The 16,108-nt window shown below is 41.3% G+C and overlaps 1 protein-coding gene across 1 annotated transcript; it reads left to right on the top strand.

Annotated features, from left to right (window-relative positions):
• Positions 1 to 1,452: 1,452 nt before the first annotated feature.
• On the top strand, positions 1,453 to 12,872 carry C3H5orf15 (chromosome 3 C5orf15 homolog). The gene is made up of 3 exons (XM_059917075.1): positions 1,453 to 1,635; positions 9,175 to 9,701; positions 11,226 to 12,872. Exons 1-3 carry the CDS (start codon positions 1,497 to 1,499, stop codon positions 11,355 to 11,357), a joined length of 798 nt encoding a protein of 265 aa, XP_059773058.1. The 5' UTR covers positions 1,453 to 1,496; the 3' UTR covers positions 11,358 to 12,872.
• The last annotated feature ends 3,236 nt before the right edge of the window (positions 12,873 to 16,108 follow it).

The raw sequence follows: 16,108 nt of genomic DNA, 5'->3' as shown, positions 1-16,108 counted from the left end.
TTGTGGTGGGCTTAAGGAAATGAATAGATGAATGACCTCTTAGTTTTCTTAACAACACAGAGTTTGTGTGTTTTTGAGCGGTCACTAGCGCCAGATAAAATGTTAAGGGAAACCAGATTCAGGAGAACACAGGCTTTTCTCTCTTCAGAGGCAGCTCAACTGTCTCTGGGGGATAGCAGCGATCCTCTGAGGAAATCATGGAGACCAGAGTGGTGAAGCTGTGGGGTAAAATAAATGTCTTGCTTCATGCCATGCTGATTTTCCTGCAAATCAATCAAATGTAATTTTACGAGCTGAAGCCTATAGACATTAAGAAAACATTCACGGGCTCGCGCCCGTCTCTGGAGCTCATTTAAGCGGCCCTCTTTAAAAAAAAAAAAGAAAACATTCACGGAACACACAGACCAAAGCATTGTGGCTAGGGCCCTAAGGGAACTTCCTGGAAGTTTCTAAATTTGCATTTTCATATTCTGGGGGGTTTAAGTTAACAAAATTTAAAAGAAGCTTATTGTAGGAAATGTGGAAGCTGTTTGCACACCTCCTTCCTAGCCCACTTCCCTGCTTTTCCTTCATAATACCTTTACCATTGTATATAGTATGTATTTTACACTATAGTCTCCCTCACAGAAAAATAAATTCCACAAAGGTGGGGAGTTTGTTTTGTTCAGTGCTGTATATTGAAATATGGAGAGGTACTAAGTATTTGTTGAAGTAATAAATGATTACGGGGAAATGTTAAAAATAGAACACTTACCTAAAATTCCACCACCCACTCAACATTTATTTCCTTTGCCTTTTTTTTGTTTATTTATTTTTGGTTGCATTGGGTCTTTGTTGCTGCACGCGGGCTTTCTCTAATTGCGGCGAGCAGGGGCTACTCTGTTGTGGTGCTCAGGCTTCTCATTGCGGTGGCTTCTCTTGTGGAGCACAGGCTCCCTGCGCGTGGGCTTCAGTATTTGTGGCTCATGGGCTCTAGAACGCGGGCTCTAGAACGCAGGCTCAGTAGCTGTGGCACAGGGGTTTAGTTGCTCCGCGGCATGTGGGATTTTCCCGGACCAGGGCTCGAAACTGTGTACCCTACATTGGCAGGCGGATTCTTAACCACTACGCCACCAGGGAAGCCCTCCTTTGCCTTTGGGAGGGGGAGGGCAGTTACTTCTCTTTTGGGATCAGTCTATTACACAGCTGGATATTCCTTCTAAAAATGTTCTAAAAGTTATTAGCTGTATAGTGGCCCATCACGTGGGAAGAAGGGGCTCGTTGTGACTCTCTTCACACCTTACACAATACATCCTTAGCTTGCAGCCGAGTTTCTCGTGCTTCCCTTTGCCCCAACTCCCGCTATCCCTCTCGCTCATTCCCGCTCCCAGAACCCCACTCCAGGCTGTCACGTCATCACGTTGGGACGTAAACGCCTACGGCCGCGATGCCATACGCAGCGTCTGACGTAATGACGTAGAGCCTAGCAACCGCGCAGGCTCGCAGCCGACACCGTTATGGCCGCCGCCGCCCTGAGGAGGATGAGGGGAGCCCAGCAAGCGAAACTGCGGTCCAGGCCGGCCATCCAGGTCCCCGGAGGGCTGGCGCTGCTGCTGGTCCTGGCGCTTCTGCTCTCGTCCGCCACCATGTCCAGTGGTAAATGGGGCGCGGCGGTAGGGAGGTCGCGGGAAGACCGGGAGAGCCCGGGCGCGGAACGCCAAGACGGGCCCGGCCAGGGAACGGGCGCTTCCGAGTGTCCGGAGCAGGTGGCGATGTCTAGAGGGGCAGGGTCTCTACAGCCCCGACGAGGGAGAGTAGGCTGTCTGAAGGGGTCTGTGGAGGTGGGGTCTCCAAGAGGCCTGAGAAGTGGGGTTGAGAGCTGCAGGGACCCAGGCAGCGAGCGTGTAGATGGGCGGGGAGGGAGGAGTGGTGGTGGTGTCTAGAGAGTCTTGTAGAATGGGTTGCCACAGAGAATGGCGGTGATGCGGTCTCCAAGATTCCTTGGAGGTGTCGATTACAAACAAAAACAAAAACGCACAACTGTAAGAACTGTGAGTTTATTCAGTGTCTTACTGAAGGCTGTAGCGGGGGGAGCCAGTTTCTCAGTTCTGAGAAATTGTTCGAAGAGGTGAGGCAGGAGCCAGGTTAATGCATGAATTTTTTGCTGGGAAAAAAACATTTAGTCAAACATCAAAAGATTACTGCTCATCATAAAGAACAGACATCTGAAGTTCATAATTTTAGTACTTTGTATGGGAAGACGCAAGATTCTGGGGTTATTGAAATTCTTCCTTAGGTATGCATCTTACTTGTCTAGGACCCGTGTATCCAAAACAGAATACTTCATCCTGTTTTTCTCCATCCTGAGTTCCCCTCAGATCCACTGTAGGTGGGCAACTGCAGTGGCTAATAGCTTGACTCTTGTAGAACTGGAATGGCATGCAACGTTTTTTTTTTCTTTTTTTTCTTTACAGAGATGGGAGTTAGGAGGGTGTAGAAGAGAGCACAGAGGGGACAGGTGCTGAGGAGACAGCCGAGAGTAGGAGGTGTGGTGTCTAGAGAGAGTCCCAAGGTCAGGTGCGGGTGCCCAGGGGTCTAGCTGGGCCAAGGGAAGGCGGGGCCTTTCCAGACCGGGTGAGATCAGCGGTAAAGGCGAAGGTGGGTAGGGGCACTGACCGGACCGAGCCGATGGAATAATTTGGAGAGCGAAAGTGAAAGGAAAAGAGCTGTCTTTGAGTATTGGTGCATCTGTGAGGACTGGGAGGTTCTGGGGCTTGGTAAAGAGCCAGAATGCTGGGGCGTTGGACTCCTGAGGGGCTTGGGAGGAGAAGAGGAGTTCTGGGACAAGGGAGATTCTTTGTAAACATGGTTCCCCCTGCTTCATTTTAATGGATCTGTAGGATTTAAGTATTTATTTATTTTTTATTGAGGTATAATTGACATATTAGTTTCAGGTGTACAGCGTAATGATTTGATGTTTGCATACACTGTGATCACACATAAGTCTAGTTACCATCCATCACCACACATAGTTAACATTTTTTTCTTATAATGAGAACTTGTCAGATTTACTCTCTTAGCAACTTTCAGATATGCAGTACAGTATTACTAACTATAGTCACCGTGCTGTACATTGCATCCCCATGACTTATTTTATAAGTGGAAGTTTGTACCTTTTGATTGCCTTCACCTCCACCCTGCCCCTGTTCCCTCCAACCACCATTCTGTTCTCTGTATTTATGAGTTTAGCTTTTTTATTTGTTTTTATTTGTTTTGTTTTGGTTTTTAGATTCCACATGTAAATGAAACCATATATCTGTCTTTCTCTGACTGACGTATTTCACGTAGCATAATGCCCTCAAGATCCATCCGTGTTGTTGCAAATGGCAAGATTCCATTCTCTTTTGTGGCTGAATGATAATCCACTGTGTATGTGTACCACAACTTCTTTATCCATTCATTGATCCATGGGCGCTTAGGTTGTTTCCATATCTTGGCTATTGTAAATAGTGCTGCACGATTAAGTATTCCTTTTCTTAGAAATGTTACATTGTGAATCAAGGTATTGAAGGCTTTATTGAGAAAAGAGGAAACCTGTAGACCAGGACCTGAGACTTAGGGGGAACAAATCCACTAGTAAGAATTTATAATGATTAAGCAGTATCTTGTTTAGTAGTCCCTTTTTTATTTCAGGCCAAGACACGATCCTGCTTTTTCTGCCTAAATCTTGTTTGAGTTCAGATGAAAAACAGTATGAATGGGATAGTGTTCATTTATTTGCCAACAGGGGCTGTCTAGCCATACATTCCTGTACTACAGTGCTGCGGTTACTTACTTGGGTTTCCCCAGCAGCAGTGAGGGCAGGGCACCTGGACCACCCTCCCAGAAGTGTTTGTAAGTCTGTGGGAAAGGACTGTGGCCCATTTTCCCAAGGCCCTTTCATCGTTAGTAAAATATAATGAGGATTTCTCTGGTTGATGCAGATACTCCTGTTCCTAAAGTACTTAAGTAGCATGGTTGTTTTGGTCATTTAATCGTCTAAGAAAAAACTGACATTTAAGCATTTATATTTCTTGCTGGAGTGCTTAAGACATACAGTTTGGGGAATATGTAGCTGGTAACTGTAGTTTCAAAAACAACTTTTTCTCTTAAGAGATGGTTGAAAATTTTCTGATGTGTGGGTAAGCGAGGGTGAGTGTGGAGTATTAAGGTGTCCTCTTGTCTTTTTTTATTTGTTAGGGCCCCATAAACATTGCTCCAACTATACTGGGACATTTCAGGGAATGGTTTTCTTTTATTAAGTTTTTGTATATATCAATTTTAAAATCAGATTATTCCCTACTGAAAATAACTTAAATGAAAACTAACGTGTATGCTTTTAATAGGGAAGCAGCTCCATTGTAGTACAGTGTAGCATGTGTAAAGCTTTGGGTAATATAAATGTTCTTTGTAAGTGTGCCTTATGGTAAAGTGATTTCAAAGTAATTACTCTTGTAATAAGAAAATTAAAGTCTAGCTAGACTATATTGCATTCCAAACTTCAAGTAAGCATAGGAAGTTAGAAAGTTTCCATATCAGATTTATTTAAACTTGTTCCATATTAGGTTTCTTAAAATTTCAGTGCTTGGGTGTATTCTTGGCAATCTGTAAGACTTTACAGATGTTTTTGTTTTGATAAAGTTTAAAAAATTAATGTAAGTGTTATTTTGGATCACTGGATGCTCACCGTATGACCTAGTCTTGCCATGCCATTTCAAAAGTGCCTACTTTCTACATTGACCATCATATTGCTCCTAGATGTTGCCTAAATTTATTTAATGTGTAATGTATTTAATTTTTAAGGCATTATTTCCCAGAATTCAGTGTGTGAATGAATTCTCAGGGTCTTCTGCATTCTTGTTTGAGAAATATTGATATAGTTTATTTTAAGGCAGTTTTTAAAAAGGTACCAGTAGGAGAGAATTAAATTAAAAAATTTTAATTTTTAAAGTGTTAAGTTTTAACTAGAGAGGTAATATCAAATAGGAAAGGGTAGAAATGGAACATACATCAATATTTAGAAGTCTAAAGTTTATATATATATATATATATATATATATATATATATATATATATAAACTCAAACAATTAAATCCATAAAGTCATAGTTATCACTTTGTTCTGAATACTCTTTATAGCTGACTGGATCAACCTCTTTCATTTGAAGGAGTGGCAGTCCAGGAGGTTGATCTAATTTACATCAAATGTTTCAGATGAAGTCCTAGTTTGTTTTCTTGTATATAACATCCACGTGTTTTTGTTTTTTTTTTGCTGCGTTTCACGGCATGTGGTATCTTAGTTCCCCAACTAGGGATCGAACCCTTGACCTCTGCAGTGGAAGCGCCGAGTCTTAACCACTGACCGCTAGGGAAGTCCCAACTTCCACATTTTTACTCCTTGAACAGTATTTATTAACTCTGCTCCTACTTGGTGCTAGGTATTGGAGTTACAACAACAAATAGGGTGATGTTGGAGATATCCTTAGAAGAGTGGTGGGGTTTTACCTGGCTGAGAACTATGAGAAAGGCTTTTCAGAGGGTGTAGTAGGTGCAAAAACGCTACTTGGGAAGCAGTGTAGGATTTGTGGTGAGAGTTGAGCATTTTCAATAAATATTTATTGAATGCTTGCTATCTGTTAAGTAGGCAGTGGGGATAGAATAGTTAGGAAGATTAGTAGGAGATAACAGCATTGAGATAACGGGGACCAGATCATATAGGATCTTATAGGCTATTATAAAGACTTTGAATTTCACTCTTGAGAGAAATGGAGAGCTACTAGATGGTTTTAAGCAGAGGAGTAACGTCATCTAAGTTAAGTTTTTACAGGATGACTCTGGCTGTTACGTTGAGAGTGGACACTAGGGGTTAAGGTAGAAGCAGACAGATCATTTAGAAGACTACCATAATAATCCAGGTGAGATTGTGGTGGCTTCGGCTAGGCAGTAGCAATGGAGGGGTGAAAACTCTTCAAATTCTGCATATATTTTGAAGGCAGAGAAACAGATTGGATGTGGGGTGTTAAAATAATGACTCCAAGGCTTTTGGCTTGAGTAACAGAAAAATGGAGTTGCCATTAACTGAGAGGGAGACTATAGATAGAACAAGTTTTTGTTTTTGTTTGTTTGTTTTTTCTTTTTGGAGTGGGGAGTAAAAATGCATTTCTTTAACCTTTTCATTCTGAAATAATTGTAGATTCACTTGCAGTTGTAAGAAATAAAATACAGAAATTCTGTGTACCCTTCACCCAGTTTTTCCCAGTGATAACATCCTGCAGAACTGTAGTACAAAATCACAACCAGGATACTGATATCGATACAATCAAGATACAGAGCATTTCCATCACCATAAGGATCTTTCCTGTTGCTGTTTTATAGTCACCCTCACTTTCTTCCTATCCCTACTCCCTCCTGAAATCCTGGCAACCACTAATCTTTTTTATTTCTATAATATTATCATTTTGTGAATGTGATATATGGGATCATATGGTATGTAACTTTTTGGGATTGGCTTTTTTCACCTAGCATAATTCTCGGGAGATTCTTCTAAGTTGTTTCATTTGTCTATAGTTTGTTCCTTTTAATTGCTGAGTAATATTCCATGGTATGGATGTACTACACTTTGTTTAACCATTCATCCATTGAAGGACATCTGGGTTGTTTCCAGTTTTTGGCTATTATGAATAAGGCTGCTATAAACATTTATGAACAGAATTTTATGTGAACATAAGTTTTCATTTCTCTGGGATAAATGCCCAGGACTGTAACTGCTGGGTCATATGGTAGTTGCACATTTAGTTTTTTAAGAAACTGCCAAGCTGTTTTCTGGAATGGTCGTCCTATTTTACATTACCAGCAGCAACGTATGAGTGATCTTGTTTCTCTGCATCCTTGCCAACATTTGGCATTGTCATTATTTTTTATTTTAGCCATTCTGATAGGTGTGCAGTGATATCTCATTGAGGTTTTTTTAAAAAAATTAATTAATTAATTAATTTTTGGCTGTGTTGGGTCTTCGTTGCTGTGTGCAGGCTTTCTCTAGTTGGGGTGAGCGGGGGCTACTCTTCGTTGAGGTGCATGGGCTTCTCATTGTTGTGGCTTCTCTTGTTGCGGAGCACAGGCTGTAGGTGCACAGGCTTCAGTAGTTGTGGGACGTGGGCTCAGTAGTTGTGGCTCACGGGCTCTAGAGCACAGGCTCAGTAGTTGTGGCACACGGGCTTAGTTGCTCCGCGGCATGTGGGATCTTCCCGGGCCAGGGCTCGAACCCGTGTCCCCTGCATTGGTAGGTGGATTCTTAACCACTGCGCCACCAGGGAAGTCCTAAAGTTGATTTCTATTTGCTAATATTTTGTTAAGGATTTTTGCATTTCTGTTCATGAAAGATATCAGTCTGTAATTTTCTTATTCTGTAGTGGCTTTGGTTTTGGTATCAGGATAATAATATTAGCTTCATAAAATGAATTGTGAAGTGTTCCCTCCTCTGCAAGTCTCTGGAAGAGATTGTGTAGAATTGGTGTTAATTCTTCATTAAACATTTGGTAGAATTCTCCAGTGAAACCATCTAGGCCAGGAGATTTGATTTTGGGGAGTTTTAAAATTAAAAATTCAGTTTCCTTAATAGTTAAAGGGCTATTCAAATTATGTATTTTGTATGGGGTAAATTGTGGTACTTCGTGTTGTCAAGACTCTGGTCTTAAACTTTCTCTTTTAGTTGGCTTTTTATGACATTGCTCTGGCAGGGGAGGTGGGGATTGGTGCACATTACTGGCAGGTAGAGCTAGAAATCTAGGGTCTCCACTTGATCTGTGTTGACACCTGAAGGGTGGTGGTGGTCCTGTTAGTTCTGGGCAGGGGTGGGAGTTTTGGCTCCCCTCATGGTCTGCACTGAAATATTGTTGGGGGTGGCCTCATTACTGCTAGACCATGGTTAAAGTCTTGACTGTTCACTAGGCCTCCTCTGACATCATCCTATTGTGAAGGGGAAAGGGCACCTCATTACAGCTTGGTGAGGGTGGAAATCTAGGCTCCCCACTCGGTCTTTGCTGGTGTAGGTGTGAGTGGAGCCACAGTTTTTTCTGTGTTGTTTGCTTGGAGTAGAGCAGTCACTGTCTAGAAGTTTTCTTTCTTGCTAGGCTGCCTCTCTCCTGATCTCCTGGCAAGAGAGAGCAGGCTTTTTGGGTGGCCCTTTTTGTCCATACCCCTGGTGTTTCCAGGTTGCTGGGCTCTTCAGCTCAAGTCTGGAATACGTCAGGTAAAAAGAAAATCCAGAAAAGTCACCACTGGGTTGTTTCTCATGTCCTGAGGTCTCTAAACACTCTGCCTTATTCTTTCCACCTTTCAGAGTCGTCTTATGTTATTTTATATGTAATATGCAGGGTTTTAATTTGTTTTTAGTGGGCAGAATAGGGAAAAATACATCTACTCCATCTTCCTGGAAGTCAAAGTCAGAATTCATTTTGAACATGTTAATTTGAATGACAGACGTCTAAGAGGAGATGTCAGGGAGGCAGTTGGACTTATGAGCCTAGAGTTCTGGTAGTACATGGAAGTTCTCTTCTGATGGCTTCATTTTTCTCAGAGAAGTTAGGAAGTGATGTTAGCCTTTAAAAATGAGGACAACAGAGAAGGTGTTAGAAGTTTGAGGACAGAGGAAAATGTGAATGGTCTACTAAGGGAGTAGAAGGGTGAACGGACTAGGAAAATACAGTATAATTGCTGACAGCATTACACGTATATCTTAGTTTTGGGCATTGAATTTAAAATGAAATAAAAAAAATGAAAAAATGAAAAAATTAAAAAGAAATAAATTGAAATAAAAAATGAAATATTCATCAGATAACAATTGCCTTGCCAGATGGTAACAACTTAAGCAGCATAAGAGACCTACTGCATTACACAGCCTGCCACTGTAAGAAAAAGAAAAGAAAGAATAGAGAGGGGTTTGACTTTAGGTCACAGTGGCAAAGTTCACACAGAGCTTGTACCCTCTGTTTTCATTTCACAGAGGTTTGACTTCAGTACCCAGACTCTACCCCAACCCCAGAACAGAAAGACAGGTGGCTGATCCTAGCTTAGTGAAAAATTTAGGTATATGTGCTTCTAGCTTGGTGGAGATAAATATGAAGATTTCAGTTTAATGTTCTCTATTTACTTATTTTAGCTCTATCACAGGCTGATTCGCCGAGCCAGACTGTACTCAAGACACATGTTTCTTCTCCAAATACGAATGCTTTAACAAATGAAAACCAAACCAAACCTTCTATTTCCCAAATCAGCACCACTCTCCCTCCCACAACTAGTACAGAAAAAAGTGGAGTGGCATCTCTGTCCCCTCATCCCTCGCCTACTACTTCTCTGTCCCAAGAGGAAGCTGATAACAATGAAGATCCTAGCATAGAGGAGGAGGATCTTCTCACACTGAATAGTTCTCCGTCCACTGCCAGAGACACTCTGGACAATGGAGATTATGGAGAACCAGACTACGACTGGACCACCAGCCCCCGGGACGATGAGTCCAATGAGGCCTTGGAAGAAAACAGGAGCTATATGGAAATTGAACAGTCAGTGAGACCTTTTAAGACCCCACCCTCAAATATAGAAGAAGAAGATAGCCATTTCTTTTTCCATCTTATTATTTTTGCTTTTTGTATTGCTGTTGTTTATATTACATATCACAACAAAAGGAAGGTAAGTTTGGGATTTTTCACCCCCTCTAGTTGCCCTCTATCATCTCAGTCATATTTCTTATTAATACTTTTGCTGATTCAGAGTTTTTTCTTTTTTGGTCAGGTTTCAATTGATGGTAAAATATCAAGATGTCTCATGTCAGTTTATAAATCTGTGGTGTATTTTAACAAATGAAAGACAGAATGCTTTACTACATGTGCTTCTAAAAAAAGAAGCCAAAATATTTTTATAGAGCAAAACCAAAGCCCAGTGATTTTTTTAAAAAAAGGTTTTGTATCTTAACTTAGCATTGCTACTTCATTGGGAGTACTTGTGGAGAGAGATTGTTAATTTAGGACTTCTAATTTATTAAGCACTGAACTTAATGATATTTTGATAACTTTTTTCCCTGGTTGTTAAAGTATTACATGTCTTTTTTAGGGACACAGAAAAGTGTAGAAAAGAAAATATAAGCTACTACCCAAAGCTGAGCATTATTAATATTTTGGTATATTTCTGGTCTGTAAATGTGTGTATAGTTCAGACATATATGTGTATGTTAATTTTTAAATGAATTTGATTATTTCATGTAGAGTTTCGTATCTTGCCTTTTACCTAACAAATCATGAGCATTTTTCATATCATTAATAATCTTTAAAAACATGATTTAATAGCTACGTAATTTATTTGGCTATTTTCCTGCTGAGTATTTAGATAGTTTTCAATTTTTGGTTCAGAAATAATATTGTGATGAACACTGCTGTACTGGAATTGGTGTGTTGGACTACATGAGGCAGAGGAGGCATAAATAGGACTGGATGGATAATTTAGTGTGAGGGTTCATCTGGGCACTGTGTAGTCCCAGAGCTAAATAGTTAAGCTTTTTAAACATTTAAAGGGAGATCAAGCACAATGCCCTTTTTAATACTTATTGGCCAGGAAATCTCAGTCTTGACTTTGTTGTACCTTGCTTTGTCATTCCTGGCAGCCACCTTCCCCTTTGGGACCTTTTTCTCACTTGCGAAATGATAGAACTGGACCAGAGAATTTCACAATGCCTTCCAGCTTTGAGAATCAGTGATTCTAATATTTTGCTTGTTGTTTTGACTTAGAAAACAAGCAAACAAACCCTTTGGTTATTTGTGGTTTAGTGGTCTATCACTAGCTCTGTAAATATTTGTAGATGGACAAAATTTTGAATGCCAGTGATATTTTATTCCAGTGTTTAGTGTTGGACCATCTCTATTATAAATACCTAAGGGACTTGTTAAACAGGTAGGTTCCTGGACTCCACTGCAATCTGCTAACTCATCTCTGAAGAGAGAGGCCAGGAATCAGTCTTTAATAGGCATTCCTATGTACATTAAAATTTAAAAAGCACTGTCTCACCTTGTTTACAAGATGGAAAACAAAGTAGCCCTTTTGTTGACATTTTACTTTTGTATTTGGGAACCTAGGAGAGAGATACTTCACTTGTTATAAAAAACTTTCAGCATGTTCTCTATTTTCTTTTTTGCATATCTGATTTATTTTGCTTTATTCCAGATTTTCCTTCTGGTTCAAAGCAGGAAATGGCGTGATGGTCTTTGTTCCAAAACAGTGGAATATCATCGTCTAGACCAGAATGTTAATGAGGCAATGCCTTCTCTGAAGATTACCAATGATTATATATTTTAAAGCACTGTGATTTGCGTTTGCTTATTACGTAATTTTATTTGCTTGACTTTTTATATGATATTGTGCAGATGTTCACCATTGGCAGTTAGTACTTAAATGAGAGGTGGGCCTCTCTTTATTTTGCCTTGGTGCTTTGGAAGTTAAGTATCATGAACAAGGAGTATATAATTTTTTTATCTACATTTTTAGAGTTGAATTCAATCAGGTGTCCAAAATGTGGAGCTAAGCATTACCTGTTTTTATTGTTTTAGATTTCTTTATTGTGCTTTTTCTGGAAGTGTTAGTAATGCTACTTTTAAAAGATCCCAAACTTACAATTAAATTCTAACACATCTGATACTGCTGATTCAGATTCTCTTTCTGCCATCCAAATACTGTTTCTTAAGCACACATTTCTTTGTGCTGTCAAACTGTATCTATGTATGTAAGGATGTATGTAATAATGCTTTATATATAAGTAACATTTTTTTCTTCCAGGAAAATTGCTTTGGATATTTTTGGATAACTTCTACATAATTTATTATTGCTCATTCTGACCACAATTTTAAGTAACACATTAATAAATTTGTCTAGAAATTTTGGCAGTAGAGACTCTGCAGTTTGCAGTGGACATAAATAAAATGTTATAGAGAGCATTTTTTGGTTTGAATTACTGAATTAAATTTAGAGGTAGAAATTGTCATAAAATTTTAAATACGTGAATAATTGCTTTTACTTAGCAACTGATTGTAGTATGGGTTTCTCCAAGCTTTCAAGCTAGGGGCAGAGTTTAAAATTATACCATATTTGTTCACTTGTTTATTTTTTTATAGTTAAGTTTGAATAAATTTTAGGGGCCATGTCACTTAAATAATATTGTATCTAAGTCTTTCAAATTAAAATTATACCTGAATGAAGTTGTTTATATACATGAAGGATATATGTGTACGCTGACTCTTTCTCCCCCTGTATTTGTTTTGTTTTCTTGTTCTTTTTTAATAGAAACTGGAAATTATTTACTGTATTTAATTTTAGCCTGTCTTTCTATCATAAGGAGTTGATCAATATGTAAATATGTGATTTGAAACCTGGTTGACTTCTTACAAGTGTCACGACAACTTTTTAGAAAACATAACCCCTAATATATGTTAAACACCACTCACAAAGCCCGGATGAGCCAGTGGGCATGCGGTTTGTGTAGAGATGGAAGAGGCAGGGCAGTCCATTGTTGCTCTCGGGTGGACAATTTACTGTTATAATAAGGAAGGGGGGGCTTCCCTGGTGGCGCACTGGTTGGGAGCCCGCCTGCCAGTGCAGGGGTCACGGGTTCGGGCCCTGGTCCAGGAGGATCCCACATGCCGCAGGGCAACTAAGCCTGGGCTGTATAACTTTAAAAAAAAAAAAAAAAAAATAAGGAAGGGAAGCAGAGTGGAAATACACCTGAACTGATTTATTGCAGTAATTTTTTTCATATCTGAAATTGTATTATTTAATATTTTGAATAAGATTTTAAAAAATAAATGGCAAAGGTATAAATCCATGATTTTATAATGTGTTTCATTTTAATGATGGCATGGGGTCCTTCATTTGGGTGGTGACAGATGGGTAGTGCTGTGTCTGGGAGGAAGGTAAGCTGAATAGCTTGCTTTTATTCCTTTTAGCAATAGGACTGTGCTTCTATGAATTCCACGTACATTTCTAGATCTTACTTTAGGTCTAGTTTACTGTTATGTACTGAAGTTTATTGAAAACTGTAGCAAAGTAGGATTGCAAAGAAAAGTAAAGCAGCTAAATCAATGTGCACTTCTAGCATCCTAGCTTCCCTGTTGTCTCCCTGTTGAAGCCCCCCGATCCTGGAGGATCATCCCCCTTAGTGGATCTGGTGTTCTTGGGTGCTTCCTGATGGCACAGTCTTTGCTACCCGTGTCCCAGTGCTGCAATCAAGTAGCCTCTGACTTTTGGAGCTTCAGACTGTACGTTGATTTAAAATGCTGCCAGTGTCTTACAGAGGCACCCAAGCCACTGGTCTATAAATGTGTATATAATTCACACATATGTGTATGTTAACAATTTTTAAATGAATTTGACCTCTATAGCGTTTTGTATCTTGCTTTTTACCTAACAGATCCTATCATTAATATTCTTTAAAAACATTTAATAGCTACATAATTTATTTAGCTATTTTCCTCTTGAATGTTTAGATGGTTTCCAATTTTTGTTTCAGAAATAATATTGTGGTGAACATTTCTGTACTGGAATTGGTTTGTTGGGTTAAATGAGGCAAAGGCGTAAACAGGATTGAATGGCACAGATAAGACCCACATTTGAGTCTTACAGCACTAATATATCCTACTTACATGTGTTATTGTCTGTTGCCTTCTTTCAGTGTTGGTTTCTGGAGAGGCCAGGAGCACTGCACCAAATGTTGGTACTAACGGCAAAATAGAAAACACTTTAGTTTCTGTGTCTGTATCTTATCTGAAAAAGAATGTGTTGAAAGTTGTGAGGCAGACAGAAACAGACATTTAGAATTTGTGCAGGCAAGCATGTCTTGACTGGGGTTTTGATTTTAGATGTGAACTCAAGAGGGTGAGTGCAAGCTCTTTAGTAGAATGTGTGCAGGAGGCGGCCCTTGCTATGGTTTGCTCCACAGAGTGTGAGCTTGAGAACTGAGACTGGCCCTTACTCATCTCTAGCCCCTTACTCAGCACTGCCTGACACCTGCTAGGCCCCTTGAAATCATTCGATGACATACTTGCGAAATTAGATGAGGAGAAAACAGGCCCTGCACTGGCTCATGTAGTTGGCATACGGTCTAATACTACTAACATCTGGGACCTAGCACTGCAGGCAGTGGGGGAGAACCAAGATGTAGTGTGTGAGCTTTATCTGAATATCCACATTCCTACATGAGGCTAAAGCCCACATTAATTGTGTGAGATATCACCTCTTCATTCAAATCCCAGGTTCTGATCAAAGCAGCTGCTGCCTATGAAGGTGAAGGCATGGAGAAGGTTACTGCAGGCACAGCTGCTAAAGTGTTCTGGTTCTCTCTCTTTACCTCCCTGGCTGACTTTGCCTTTTGTATTTCGCCTTTTGCCCTCTCTCAGTCCTATCTGGTGGTGCAACAGTTTGCCTTCTTTTCAGCAGTAAGCTGAAAACGGTGTGGGAACTTCCCAGCAGAAATTCAAGAGGTTAAAAATATCTTGTGAGGGCCAGACGTCTTCCAAGGGAGCTGAAAATGGGGCTGTCCTGAGGTTTGAGGTCAGTCTGTAGCTAGATTCTGTTCACCTGTCGTTTTACTTACTTGACATTTACTTACTTGAGGAGGGGAAGTTGCTAGGATAGATTGTGGAAATGGAGCTGGGGCCATTTCCGACTCCCCTCTCAAGAGCCCTGTGTGGTGGTGACCTGCTGTCTAGGCTGCTGAAGTGACTCCAGGGAGCCTGAATTTGGACCCATAAGCAGCAGCTTTTACCCCAGCTTTTATCCACCTCTCTTCCAGCTCCCTCCTAAGGAGTCCCAGACCCCTCTGCCAATATTGATGAGGTTTCAGATTTAAAAGCCCTTGCTTCTTAGGAAGCCTTTCTCTACCTAACACACTAATATTTATGCTCTGAAACCCTATGGATCTTTCTCTCAAAACCCCCAAACTCCCTCATTTCTCTGCTGGGAAACCTAGAGATGCCGTGTTCTGGGAATCCTTTACTTCCTGCATGCCCTTCTAATAAGGCCCTTTGTGCTTCTCTCCCAGGCTACCCTTCAGAATGTGGATTGGACAGCACTCCCGAGACCCTTCCAAAGGAGGCAGTGCCTTGCAGTGGGTTAGAGCTCTGGTGGGCCCTGTGTCAAGACAGTTCTGGGTTGGATTCCCACCCTAGGCCTGACCTCTAGACTCAGAGTCCCTCACATGCCATTTTGCAGCCTCCAGGGAGAGGCCAAACACATTTCCTGATCCCCTGGGAGTGAGGAAGGGTCTGGGATCTCCAGGGCTAACTTGAACGTCCCTGGGCTTTGCTGAGGCTAAGGACGTCCTGGCCCACATTGCACCTACCTGCTCTTCTAGGAAGCCAGACCTGGGGAGAAATGGAGGGGAAGGAGGAGTGTGGGATGAGGTCAAGGCTGGATGACTTTGGTCTGACCTCTGTGTTTGCATTAGCCTCCTACCTTATAAAATGGGCAACTGGTTAGCTTCTGGGTTTGTCAGGAAGAAAAAATGGATTTATGTTTGTGAAAGGACTTTGTGTACGGGGAGGAGTTTCCAACATATCACTGACGACAGAAGAGCCAGCTTGAGCCTTGGGCCCACCAAGGAGTGAGAGCCCGAAGGAGCTGCTAGAAGCTGCCCACAGTCCTGGGACTGACTGCCCAGCTCCCCCGGGGCTCCCTGGAACCGGGCAGCTTGTCAGAGCTGGGCTTATACCCTGTCATCCAGGCTTGTACAGCCTGCTAGGGAAAAGATGGGGCTTCCTTGGAGCCTCCCAACCCCATTCCCTCTTCCCATCCTCATCCTTTCCCTGAAGCAAGGCCAAAGGGTCCTTCCCATTATGCCCTGGGCTGTTCCCAAGAACTTTGTCTAAAGGCAGTGAGACCCAGGACCCCAGGGAGGGTTGCTTTTAGGCTCCTCAGTGTGCCTGAGCTAAGGGAGCCTGCAGCTCTGCCGGGGGTGAGGGTTGGGAGGTGTGCAAGGACGGAGGCAGGGCTTGGGAGCCGAGGTTCACCCTCAGGTGTCTACCTTCTGCCATTACCACAGCATTGCACTGAAAGCCAAA

This window comes from Balaenoptera ricei, chromosome 3, assembly GCF_028023285.1.
Source record: "Balaenoptera ricei isolate mBalRic1 chromosome 3, mBalRic1.hap2, whole genome shotgun sequence".
NCBI classification, from domain to species: Eukaryota; Metazoa; Chordata; class Mammalia; order Artiodactyla; family Balaenopteridae; genus Balaenoptera; species Balaenoptera ricei.
Note: the sequence above shows the minus strand (reverse complement) of the source record. Positions and strands in the feature narration are given on the sequence as shown.